General features: G+C 40.4%; 1 protein-coding gene across 2 annotated transcripts; it reads right to left on the bottom strand.

Moving 5' to 3' along the window:
- Positions 1-1,787: 1,787 nt before the first annotated feature.
- Positions 1,788-12,128, bottom strand: rgs11 (regulator of G protein signaling 11). Of its 2 annotated transcripts, none has more exons than XM_074650537.1 (17): positions 11,975-12,128; positions 11,596-11,692; positions 11,310-11,360; positions 10,429-10,535; positions 9,216-9,267; positions 8,922-8,980; positions 8,677-8,753; positions 8,519-8,600; positions 7,068-7,136; positions 6,539-6,562; positions 6,364-6,425; positions 5,922-6,035; positions 4,589-4,704; positions 3,869-3,956; positions 3,632-3,770; positions 2,024-2,106; positions 1,788-1,941 (listed from the first exon to the last, which is right to left on the bottom strand). In XM_074650537.1, the coding sequence occupies exons 1-17, from the start codon at positions 12,035-12,037 to the stop codon at positions 1,803-1,805; spliced, it is 1,422 nt and encodes a 473-aa protein (XP_074506638.1). In that variant the 5' UTR covers positions 12,038-12,128; the 3' UTR covers positions 1,788-1,802. The 2 variants fall into 2 exon arrangements, 1 of the variants encoding a protein (XP_074506638.1); XR_012595805.1 differs by having other exon boundaries at positions 1,921-1,941; positions 2,930-3,770.
- Positions 12,129-12,649: the final 521 nt, after the last annotated feature.

The raw sequence follows: 12,649 nt of genomic DNA, 5'->3' as shown, positions 1-12,649 counted from the left end.
TTAAGTTATTTTTTAGTGGCATTTTTACCATTTTTTATTGACAGTGGATAGAGTCTTGGAAAGGGGGGAGAGAGAGAGAGAGAGAGTGGCTGCGGAAAGGGCCACAGGCCGGATTCGAACCCGGGCCACCGCAGTCAGGACTGAGGCTTATTACATGGGCGCCCGCTCTACCGACTGAGCTAACCAGGCGCCCAGCCCTCTCACTTTTTTCAAAATTCATACATGTTATTCCTATGGTCTAAGACAGTCCAAAACATACTAGTTAACATGAACAACTCTCTCCCAAATCCCCAAACTAGAGTGTTAAAACTCAAACTTGTGATGTCATAGGGTATAAAGTCTGGAGCTGATCCACAGACAATGACTACATAATATAATAAGTATATGGGAACATTTTCTGTTTCACAACTGACTAAACACCCTGTGGGTTCTCAAAATCAGTCTCCCATTCACTGTTCACTTTATACCCTATGATAACCCTAGTTAAGAGTTTTTCTAGTTTTCGGACTGTCTTAGATCATAGGAATAACATGTATGATTTTTGAAAATGGGCGTAGTTCCCCTTTAAATAAAATGGTGGTTGAACTGCTCACAACTCATATTAACTAAAGGGTAGACATTGTTCATTTTTAGGGGTCACAAGACAAAATGGTTTGGATCCACTAATTTACAGGAATAAGTAAAACTAGTGTTACTTTGACTGCATACAGCCAGTAGAGGGAGCCAGTCTAGTGAAAAGGAAAGAAACTGCAGCTCCCTCGGGACTAAATGGAGGGAAGTAAAACCCGAAAGGTTATTAGATGAAGAAGAAAGGTGTGAAAAGAAGTTACTAAGTTCAAACACAGTAGCGGAAGAGAGAGCGAGAGAGAGAACAGCATGTGCAGACAGATGTCACTGTAGGAAACAGACCTGAGCAAATGTTTTCTGCAAATAGCAGCTGGTTTTTAAGCTTCTGGAAGTAGCTGTGAAATGGGCTGAGTGACTGAACTCTACTCAGTACTTCATCATTACAAAACCTTCACATCTGGAGTTTAATAAATGCTAAAACAAACCATATAAAGGCTTTGTGCTTAAAATAGATCCCACGTCTACAAAGAAATAGAACACATGAATGAAAGAGAGCAGAGAGGAGCGAGAGGAAGTCAAAGAATAAAAGCAGATCCACACTCACAGTTCACCACGGCATGCAGCGCTGAGAGCACAACACAACACTGAATGCTGTTGTGACATTTTATTGGGATGAAAAACATGCTCGAGCAAAATTAACAGCGACGACCGGCATGGGATGAACAAAACAAGCAAACTGTACGATAATCGTACACATGCTGAGGTAAAGTTTTGACTAAATACATATTTTACATCTCAATTGCTCTATAAACAATGCTTTTGTCTAAACCTGCTTATGAGAGACAGAGTAGATTCTATATAAAAGCTACTGAGGGAGAAAAAAAGACTTGGTATTAGGAGTCAATATGAAGAACGGGACAGATTGTCTGAGATGGGATGGGATGCTGGATGACTACGCAGCACTAAAAGCTCTTTTTCCTCTCTGCTGTTCGCTGCCCGTGCTCGGGGAATAAGATGTGATGCTGCTGAGGTACGCATTAACACCTGTGCTCTGAGAGGAAGCTCTAACGTTGAAGTCCTAGCTCTGGTACTGTTGAAGCGTTGTGGCTTTCACACAGACAGCTTGACTTGAAAGAAAAAGCAGAGAACTCCTTGGGTGGTTGCTATGGTGACCGACAGAGACAATGGAGGCCGAGATTGTCACGTTTTTGTTTTTTTTGTTTTTTGGCCCGACATCAGACATGGGAGCCGCCTGCAGAGTTGGTACCTGCATGCCCGGCCCCCTTGGCGTGCCCGTCTTCATCCATCGTCTGGGCGACGGCCTGAGCGGGGGAGGGGCTAGAGTGCCGCTGGCGTCTCATGAAGGGGAACACGCTGAGAGGAAGGAGTGTAATGTTAGCGAATGAATGTAGTAAAGTACAAGTAAAGTAAAAGTTGGAATTGATTCGAAGTTCACCTCTTCTTTGTCTCCTGGGGGACAATAGCTTTGACCAGCATGTTCTTGTATAGGTCAGACTTCAGATATCTTGGGTAAGAGTCCTAAACACAAAAACACAAATACAACATTACCACCTAAACACATTCTAATAACTGTCTCCTAACCTTTAAAGTTGTTGTGGTGTCTGCTTTTAGTTTATGGACGAGAAATGAATTCCATATCTACCTAAAGTTGACAGAAAATGTATGTTTTGACAAACTTGAATTACCGCCTTGTGGTTGTATGCCTCCGCCAACCAGTCAAGTTGCAGTTTATATCCATGTCTGTCAATAATGTCATCACTAAATAATTTTATCCTGTTAGACATTTGCATGAAATTCTTGAGTTATGGTCAAAAATGTGTTTTGTGAGATCACAGTGACCTTGACCTTTGACTTTTGACACCAAAATCCAATCAGTTCATCCTTGAGTCTAAGTGGACGTTTGTGCCAAATTTGAAGAAATTTCCTCAAGGTGTTCCTGAGATATCGCGTTCACGAGAATGGACAACCTGAAAACATAATCGCGCTGTTGCCGGTGCGGAAGCATAATAAAATGTGCTTGGTTTGCATTCTATCTGAATGGATGACAATTTTTTTGTTGGGAATTGTATATCCAGGAAAGGAAAGGGCATCAAATGTGGCGTCCCTCAGGGGTTAATACTGGGTCCACTGCTGTTCAGTTTGTGCAGCCACAAAATCCGGAAACCCCTTGCAAGTTATCATAATTACGCTGATGACACACAGTTATACCAACCTACCCCTGGAGATCTAAACCCTGTTAAATCCCTGTTAAAGAGGACCTATTATGCTTATTTCCAGGTCCATACTTTTGGGTTTCTACTAGAACATGTTTACATGCTTTAATGTTCAAAAAACGCTTTACTTTTCTCGTACCAGCACCTTTTTTCACCCTCTGTCTGAAACGCTCTGTTTGAGCTCCTGCTCCTGGACTTTGGGCTCTGTAACTTTGCAGACCTTTTACATGCACAAAAAACTATATAACACACTAAAAGAAAGGGGAAAAGCACATAAAAGCATAATCTTTAAATCCTACTCTTCCAGGCAGCCATTGATTTTTTTGTTCTCTTCTGAATGGTATGAAAATCAATTTGCAGATTCGTGAAGTTTGCTTGAGTAGTACTTCCCATCACACTAAACACCAAAACTACAATCATTTTTGGCAAAGTTACATTATCGTTGCATGATAATGTAATTTAAGTGCAGACCGATTTAAAAAGTCCACACTGTATTACCAAACAACAATAATGCAAATTTTAATGTCCCAGGAAATGATGACACAATTCAAATACTTATCAAAAGTCTGTTAAAAGATTTTCACATTCTATAGAAATGAATTTAAATCATTGGATGCCTGGAAGAGGAGAAAAAGTGCATTCAAATTTGTCACACAGTAGTATGGTTTGGGAAATAATCAGCTGTTATGTTAAGTATAGTTGATTTACGGCAAAGGGGCTAAAACGTGCATGACCATTGGTATGGACAATTAAGACAAGTTAAGACAAGTGTACTGTCTTTCCATACCCAAAGGTTAAAGTGTCAATCTACAATGTGTCAGAGGTCAGACCTTCTTCATGAGAAAGTAGATGTGCATTTGTGCGTCGTCCATGACGAAACGATGCGGGTGTCTGATCCCCTCAAGAGTTTTAACCATCGTCTTACTGTCGATGTTGACCCAACGGGCAGCTCCGGGAGCCAGGAAGTTCCTGAGCCACACACAAAAGATTGTCAGTCATCTGACGGTAAATATAAGTGTATATTTCTGCATGTGTGTGTGTGTGTGTGTGTGTGTTTGTACGCTTACTTGTAGATGTCTTCCACTTTCTCTATGATCTTGGAACTTTCTCCGTGCCTAATCTCCTCACAGGCCTGCCAGAAACACAGGTTCTCCGCTAGCAGAGAGAGACAGAGAGTGAGGTGTCGGGTATGTATGGAGGTGAATAACACAACAGTGACGCAGGGAAATGTGATAAAAACAATTAGAGACTTTTTATAGCATGGCTGGCCTCTGTGGAAAACCTTGGCCCCTGGCAATATTTCATATGTCTGCATGGATGAACAAATCCCTTTCCTGCTTCTGTTCTTCTTCCTTATCTACTCTTTCCATCCTCTCAGCGAACCATATCATGAAATTAATCTTCCTTTCCACTACCTCAACCCTTCCATCTTTCACCGCTGGGATTGGAAAATGTCATTAGTGGAGATAATGAAATTCTGAATGCTAGTAAGAGTAAGAATCAATTTAAGATGATTGTCATATGATAACAATTAAATTATTTTTACTCTCTCTATTATTGCGATACGCTTCTCAATATATAATTCCATTTGCAGCATTGGATTGCCAATTTATATTCAACCTGAAGATGGTTTAGAATACAAATAAGAAGGTGGAAGAAATATTCTGGGATATTCTGTGTCTGAAATCCTCACACCAAGTTGGGTCGGGTCCGATCACCGAACCTAATCAGCAAATGTTTTAACATTTGTATTTTTAATATATTCCAACATTTCAGTCACTCCTTACCACTAAACTCTTTCTCCAGGTAGGTCATGAACTCCCGCCTCCCCATGTCGTCACAGAGGAGCTCCATGAAGCTGAAGCTCCAACGTTCAACTCGAAGACGTGTCGGTGTAGGTACCCTGCTCACAGTAACACAACGACAACACAAACACATCCACTGTGACACTGTGAGCTACTGTGATAACTAACAACAAAAATGAACTGACATGTTAAAGGGATTTTTTGGGTGTTTTGAAGTGGAGTTGTATGAGGTACTTATTCATAGTCAGTGTATTACCTACAGTAGATGACGGTCGGCACGCCCCCAGCTTGAAGAAGCAGACAGGAGTTACCCCACGGGACCAAAGCAATCTACTGCTGTGGACGCGGCCGGTAGCAATACGAATTTTAGCCACCTAAAAGAAAGGCTCACCATATTTGATAGGGAACTGAAGCCGTTGTATCCATTTATGTTCTCCCAAAGCCACCAGACTCCATTGAAAAAAACTGTAATTTTACCTCACTAACTAACTGAGGCAGCGGTAGACCAGCAACTCCCGTGTTCTCCGAGGTAAAAGTACTGTTTTCTCAATGGAGTCTGGTTGCTTTTCGTCGGTTCTCCGTTGGAAGCATTGACTGTATAGCTGTCTCACGTAGGGCTGGGCAATATATTGGGATTATATTGATATTGTGATATGAGATTAGATATATCGTCTTAGATTTTGGATATCGTAAGTTTTGTCTTTTCCTGGTTTTAAAGGCTGCATTACAGTAAAGTAATTTTCTGAACATACCAGACTGTTCTAGCTGTTCTATTGTTTGCCTTTACCCACTTACTTATTATATCCAAATTACTGATATAACAAAAATCTTATTGTCTAAATATTTTGTGAACACACCGATAGTCAACCCTACAATATCGTCGCAATATTGATATTGAGGTATTTGGTCAAAAATATTGTGCACCTAGCCCTAGTCTCAAGGCACAGTAAACCAGCGAAAACATTCTAAATACAGCGTAAACTTTAACTGATATTGATTTTTTTAGGTGGGCCTTTCTTTTAGGTGGCTAAAATATGTTTTGCTGCCGGCCCCGTCCACAGCAGTACACTGCTTTGCCTCTGTTCGGTAACTCCTGTCTGCTTCTCCAAACTGGGGGTGTGCCAACTGTCATCTACTGTAGGTAATACACTGATTAAAAATAAATACCTCATACAACTCCTCTTCAGAACACCCAAACTATCCCTTTAAGAGATGCTACCAAAGCTGAAACCAGCTAAAGTAAAATGCAGTTTAGATTTGTTATAACGTGTGTGTGTGTGTGTGTGTGTATCTGTGTATAATATTATTTCCTCACATTTCTGAATTCATCGTCCAATGTGCGGTGTCATCAGAGATCCAGGGGTTACTGGGAAGGCATCCTTGCATAATGGGGTCATGGTTCAGGTACTGCTCGCTGTATTTCACAAAACTGCACATACACACAGACACACAAATGCAGAGGCATGCACACACACACACACACACACACACACACACACACACACACAAACACACACGGTATTATTGTATTAGTGCTGCAGATCACAAGAGTTAATGGCTGCTGATTCCAACTTGCCTCAGGAAGCATCCATTAGTGGCTCTTATAGTGGGAGCACTAAGCCTTACGTGCGTGTGTGTGTGTGTGTGTGTGTGTGTGTGTGTGTGTGTGCGTGCGTGCTGGAGAGTTCGGTTCAGGCAGTCCGGGACTACAAGTCCATTAGTCCTTGTGTGTATGTGTACTTGTGCATGACACGTACCCTTCTAGGCAGATGGATGACTTTACACGGTTTCTTCCAAGGGCCCTTCTATAAGTGTCGATCTGTAAACAAAGAAAGAAGCAAATGTACAAATGTAAACACAAACAAAGCGAGCTATAACATACACTCAATGTACTTAAAGTGAGGGTATATATACATTATGTATGATGTTTACCTCACTTTTGAAGTAGTCACTGTTCTAGTTCTGTAAAGAGAAATACAGTGTCATCACTTTGGGTCACACATTGACTGCATTATACTTTTATACAGTCATATCAGCAGAACAAGGAAGCCTCCCCGTGTCTATATGTGTCCAACTATACAAACAATGGCTTTAAATATTGAGATTATATGAGATTATATACTGTTCAAAACATAATATATATTTAATTATCATAACAGATGGATGTTTTTCTGTGCTACTGTTACTTAGAAATTGTTATAACCAGCCATAATTTCCATGTGGGACAATGGAGGTTGGCTATTATGTCATGTCCTCAAATTTTTAACCTCTATTTATAATTTAAAAAATATTGTGCTGTAATATGCATAGTATAGCACGGCTCACTTTGACACTTACTTTGAAACAATTCCCAGCAGCAAGAAAGAAGGAAAGCAAGCATAGACGCGTTATCACATTAAGTTTTTTCAGAGGGGAATAAACACTAAAACAGGAAGTAAACAAATCTGATGATGTCACTGACCAGTGTAACCCATGCGCTGAAGTTATTTGGTCTCTCCAGACCCATGTCCAACACATTATGTGCCCCAGGCTGGAAAAAAAATGCACACAGATACGCACACTAATAATTAAATGTACTGTGTGTGTGTGTGAGATGAGAATATGCGTGTGAGTGAGCACTTATCCTTCCTTGAGCTTTCCACTCCACTGGCTCTGATTTTTATTCTCAAGTTCCTCTTTCTTTTTCTCCATGTCCTCGTCCCTAATTCATAAGGGCAAGACAAGATGGAGTCCCTCCTCCAAACCCTTGTCCTCTGGCTCACCCTCTCCTCTCCTCTCCTCTCCTCTCCTCTCCCCCACAGTACCGCTACACTTCTCATCATCACTTTGCTTTCTGCCCCCACACACACTTTTTCCCTCCCTTCTGATCCTCCTCTCTACCTGTCTCCATCTAAGAATCAAATGGACGGCTTTGATGTTTAGGCAAAATAAAGAAAGTGGAATATGATGAGTATTCGTTTTCTTTCCCTCTGTTCCTCTCTCTCTCTGTCTCTCTCTCTGTCCCTCTCTCTGTCCCTCTCTCTGTTCCTCTCTCTCTCTCTCTCTCTCTCTCTCTCTCTCTCTCTCTCTCTCTCTCTGTCCCTCTCTCTCTGTTTCTCCTGTTGTCAGCTCCGGCTTTTACCAGATGGGTTGAATATTTCATGTAGGAGGCAGAAGGGACTGTGAGTGAACATTAGTGGGACTACTGACTGTTTTAAATACTGTTGTGTTTCTATAGCTGAATAGTATAGTACGGCGGAGTGTAGAACAAGATACTATAGTTTGTATAGTATAGTATAGTATAGTATAGTATAGTATAGTATAGTATAGTATAGTATAGTATAGTATAGTATAGTACGGTGGAGTGTAGAACAAGTTAGTATAGTATAGTATAGTATAGTGTACTACGTATAGTATAGCAGAGTATAGTAGTAGTACAGTGGAGTGTAAATCAAGATAGTATAGTATAATATAGTATAGTATAGTATGATGAAGAGCAATATACTGTAATACCACTGTAGTGTAAAACAGTTTAGTATATTGTAATCCATCACAGTAGAAAAAACTATAGCATAGCATAATATAATATTGTATGATGAAGAGCAATATACTGTAATACCACTATAGCGTAGAACAGCATAGTGTAGTATAGTATAGTATAGTATAGCACATCATGTCATAGTATAATATAATATTGTATGATGAAGAGCAATATACTGTAGTACCTCTATAGCGTATAACAGTATAGTATAGTATAGTATAGTATAGTATAGTATTAGTGTAGTGTAGTGTAGTACATATTCTAATCCAACACAGTAGAAAACACTGTAGTGTAGAATAGTATAGTTATATAGTATACTATAGTATAATATAATATTATATGATGATGATACAATAGTACACTACAGTAAAGTACAATGAGAGTAAACGTACCGGGGGTCTGTTGATGAGCCAGTAGGCCTGCTCCTGACATTCTAGTACAATGCGGTCAGCCTTCCGCCGCTGTTTGGATGCTCTAAACATAAATCACACTGTAAGTTTGTGTGTGTGTTTATCTGTTTGTGCATGTGTTTGTGTGTGTGTGGGTGTACCTGAGTTGCTCTCTGGCTTGCATCACCACAAAGTCCCAGGTGTGGTTGATCCTCTTGTGTAACACACTGTACCTCTCCTAAAAAGGAAGAGAGGAAAGGGAACAACGGATGAATAAAAAAAAAAGAGAAAACAGGACTAGAATTTAGAAAAGTAATAACAACATAGGCCTTTTAGCCCGGACTACTGCATAATTCATAACGCACACACATATTCACTCTCTCTTACTTACACACACTTTCCTCACCTTTTCATATTCCATCAGTTCTCCTTGTTTTCTTATGTTCTTTTTAGCCAAATAGATTGCTGATGGCATATAAAACAAAAACAGTACAGAAAGAAATGAAAACAGAGGTTAAGAGATTTGTGCCCTGATCTACATCTGTATGTTTTCCCCACAGCTCCTGCAAATGCTTATCAGAACTCTTTTGAGAAGTTATATTTGAAGTGATGGCTTTCATGAATTATTTATAGTTTGTCACATGATGGGTGGGAAATAACTGTTCTCCCTCGTTTTGTTTTCTGGCATTTCCTTACTTACCATAGTCCAGCTCTGAGGCAGGCCACCGGGTGCTAGTCCAGAAGTAAGGAGTCTGAGAAAAACAAGTGACATTTTTTTTTACATTTCTGATAGAAATTGATCATGAAGCTGGTGGTGAAAAAGTGGCAGCAGAAAGTGGCAGATGGATGGGGGATTAGAAAGTGGACTAATGGAGTGTTTTAGAGAGAGAGAAAGGGAGATAGCCAGTGATAGATGGAGAGAATGTGAGTCCAAAGTCGTAAAGCATTTAAACTGGAAGGAGGGACGGTGGGTTTTTACAAGTAGGTGGAATAAACCACCCGATTCGACTGTTATAAGGCCATTAAATAGGCGTTATCAGTCGCTATAAGCACCATAGATGTGGGTCATTAGGGACCTACTACGCCTACTAAGTTGTGAAAGTGAAAGTGGAACTTAAAAGCAACATGTTCTAACATGTTGTAAAACCAAACTACTTTAGGTTTAGGCAATAAAACTACAACTTCTTTAGGTTTAGGCAATAAAACTACAACTTCTTTAGGGTTAGGCAATAAAACTACAACGTCTTTAGGTTTAGGCAACAAAACTACAACTTCTATAGGTTTAGGCAACAAAACTACAACTTCTTTAGGTTTAAGCAATAAAACTACAACTTCTTTAGGTTTAGGCAATGAAACTACAACTTTTTTAGGTTTAGGCAAAAAACAATACAATTTCTTTAGGTTTAGGCAGTCAAACTATAACTTCTTTAGGTTTGGACAACAAAACTACAACTTCTTTAGGTTTAGGCAACAAACAACAACTTCTTTAGGTTTAGGCAACAAAACTACAACTTCTTTAGGTTTAGGCAACAAAAAACACTAAGTTTAGAGAAAAACATCATGTTTTGGGTTAAAATAACTACAAAAACAACTTCACATTGTTGGTTTCACACAGGATGCAAAGTATTGTGTCTTGGGTGAAAGTCCTGTGTACCACCCCTTCTGAAGTTTCACGCTGTCTATACTACAGCGCCTGACTTCCACTTCTGCTCCTGTCATAATTACCACGGTGTTGTGTTCTTTTATACCTTCTTCCGGTAATCTAGCATGTGAATACATGATAAACCCTACTAGTGGGTGTAGTAGGCCCCTATTGACCCACATCTATGGTGCTTATAGTGACTGATAACGCCTATTTAACAGCCTGACAACAGTCTAATCGGCTGAATAAACATACTGCATGAGGGACTTACCTGGAAGCGGTAGGGCGACTCGTCAGGCCGTAACACAAGAGATCTCGGCTCCTTGAGGGGGTAAATATAGCCGTATCTCACCAGCATGCCACTGATGTGCAGTGCCTCTGTTAAACACCACAGAAGAAACTAATCACAGGAATGTCTCATGGTTTCTTTAGGCTGTGAATTGTATGATGTCTGATGGCACCTGAAAGAGCTGTTTCAGTAAGCTCTCAAACTGAACAAACTGTATGCATCGTTCAGAGTATATAAACTGCTTCATTCATCATTCATTTTTTTAGCAAACACCTGCACCCTGTCAGCAATTGCTCTCAAATCAAAGCTTTGTCCCAGTGATGAAATGCGTCATCAATCTTCAGTCTCCCTTCATTTGGTAAAGAGCCCTACTTTTGAGACTGACAGCTACCAAAAAAAGCTGTGTGATGCATTTTAATCAGCTTTTACCACTCTCTCTCTCTCTCTCTCTCTCTCTCTCTCTCTCTCTCTCTCTCTCTCTCTCTCTCTCCCTTGCCGACTGGCTCCTCTCTTTCCTCCTTCAGTCTGCTCCGAGGCTCAGAAGGGACCAGCAGGCTACTTTTTTTCCGCCCTCTAATTTACTTCAGGTACTGCAAAGTCTCCTGAGGTGAAGAACCTCCACGGGGACGCTAATCAAACCCAGATCATCAGGTGAGTTAATCAAACTTGGATCCTCTGGGGCTCACCCCATTCCTGTTTACTGGAAACAGCCCCCACATTACACACTACCACGAAACACCATATCCTAGCAACGCACAGGCAACGACACACAACAAGCGAGGAAAACATAAACAAGAGAATCACAGCAAATATTCTCTATCTCACATAAACACAAATATATATGCATCAATACATTTCCTTACCCTCCTCACAGACACAGTACTTCTGGATCAACCAGGCAATCATGTCACGCCCTGAAGAAGAAAAAGAGAGACAGAAATAAAGGAGACAAGAAAAAGAGGACAAACTTCCTCTCTCTCTACTCTGCAAAGCACACACAGTATTCTCCAAAAAATCCACCGCTGCATTATGCATGAGCGCTGGGACAAACACAAGCTGCAACGTTCATGTCCACACAGATGCTAATGCACACTGACATAAAGGGACACACACATATAGACACACACACACACACACACACACACACACCTGTCATGGCGTGTGGAATGATAGTGATGAGGAGCCTCTGGTTTCTCATCTTCATGCCCATGTCAGGGTCCTGCATGGCCACAATCACTTTCTCCATCTGTCAGGGGAACACACACACACACACACACACACACACACAGATGGAGATGCACACACACACATGCATGCAGATACACACAATATAGAAAAGCAGTCAAAACATACATAAGTCAGAAATTCAGATAAAACAACACACTCATATTGAATGTTCCACCCTTTCATAACTTGTTCTCCTATCCTTGCACTGGTTGTATGTCACACACAGAGGGTTTTATATATATAGGCTACAGGATAATATTCACATTATAAGAATTGACAGACATAATTCCTATAATTGTACCTTTCGAAAGCATGCCATTTGCTCCCGGTGCCAGCCTCCTTTAGCCATGGTATTGATGGTCATCTTGCGGGCTGCTTGGGATCACTCGACGGGACGGTAAAGTGCAGGACCGAAGTGATGTGTCGGGAGCGCGCAGCAGAGAGTGCACCACTGTTTCCTTTTTTTTTACCCATCAGGCCGTCCGGTGCGTGGAGGCGCGCCCCTGTGTAGATTAGAAGGGATTACTGTGTGCCAAAGTGATTTTTCAATATGATATATAGTTCCTGCAGCGAAAACAGCAGTTTGTATTTGTGTTTATATATTAGTCACTGATATATTTAAGCCCATTGAAAATGCATGATCAACAAATTCTCAAACATATTTGCGATTATGCGATGAGGTCTACAAACCTTTAGTTAAATGGGGTTAAAAATGATGGTTATAACACAATGACACTTTTTAAAAGTCAAATTCGTTATGGCCAGCAAGCACTGCTATCACATTAGTATCACACCTTCACAGAGTTTTTACTTACTGCGAGTATTCAGAGAGAAAAATCATACTACAAAAGAGGTATTGCGTAAGAAGAATATCAATAAATATAGCCCTATAAATAAGAAAATAAATACTATTTTAAGTAATTCTGGGTGAGATCATAAAAAAGTCCTAATTTTGACAAACATAAGGTCTTTGTTT

This window comes from Sebastes fasciatus, chromosome 11, assembly GCF_043250625.1.
Source record: "Sebastes fasciatus isolate fSebFas1 chromosome 11, fSebFas1.pri, whole genome shotgun sequence".
Classification (NCBI taxonomy): domain Eukaryota; kingdom Metazoa; phylum Chordata; class Actinopteri; order Perciformes; family Sebastidae; genus Sebastes; species Sebastes fasciatus.
The sequence above is the reverse complement of the archived record's forward strand: the minus strand, read 5'-3'. Positions and strand labels throughout refer to the sequence as shown.

Bases quoted from the DNA above. Each gene is read 5' to 3' on its own strand.
- rgs11 (XM_074650537.1), bottom strand. From the start codon at position 12,037: ATGACCATCAATACCATGGCTAAAGGAGGCTGGCACCGGGAGCAAATG. The intron at 6,426-6,538 runs GTAAACATCATA...CTTTGTTTACAG, and splicing joins GTGACTACTTCAAAAGTGAG to ATCGACACTTATAGAAGGGC. The intron at 2,107-3,631 runs GTCTGACCTCTG...TTTTGTGTTTAG, and splicing joins TCTACTTTCTCATGAAGAAG to GACTCTTACCCAAGATATCT.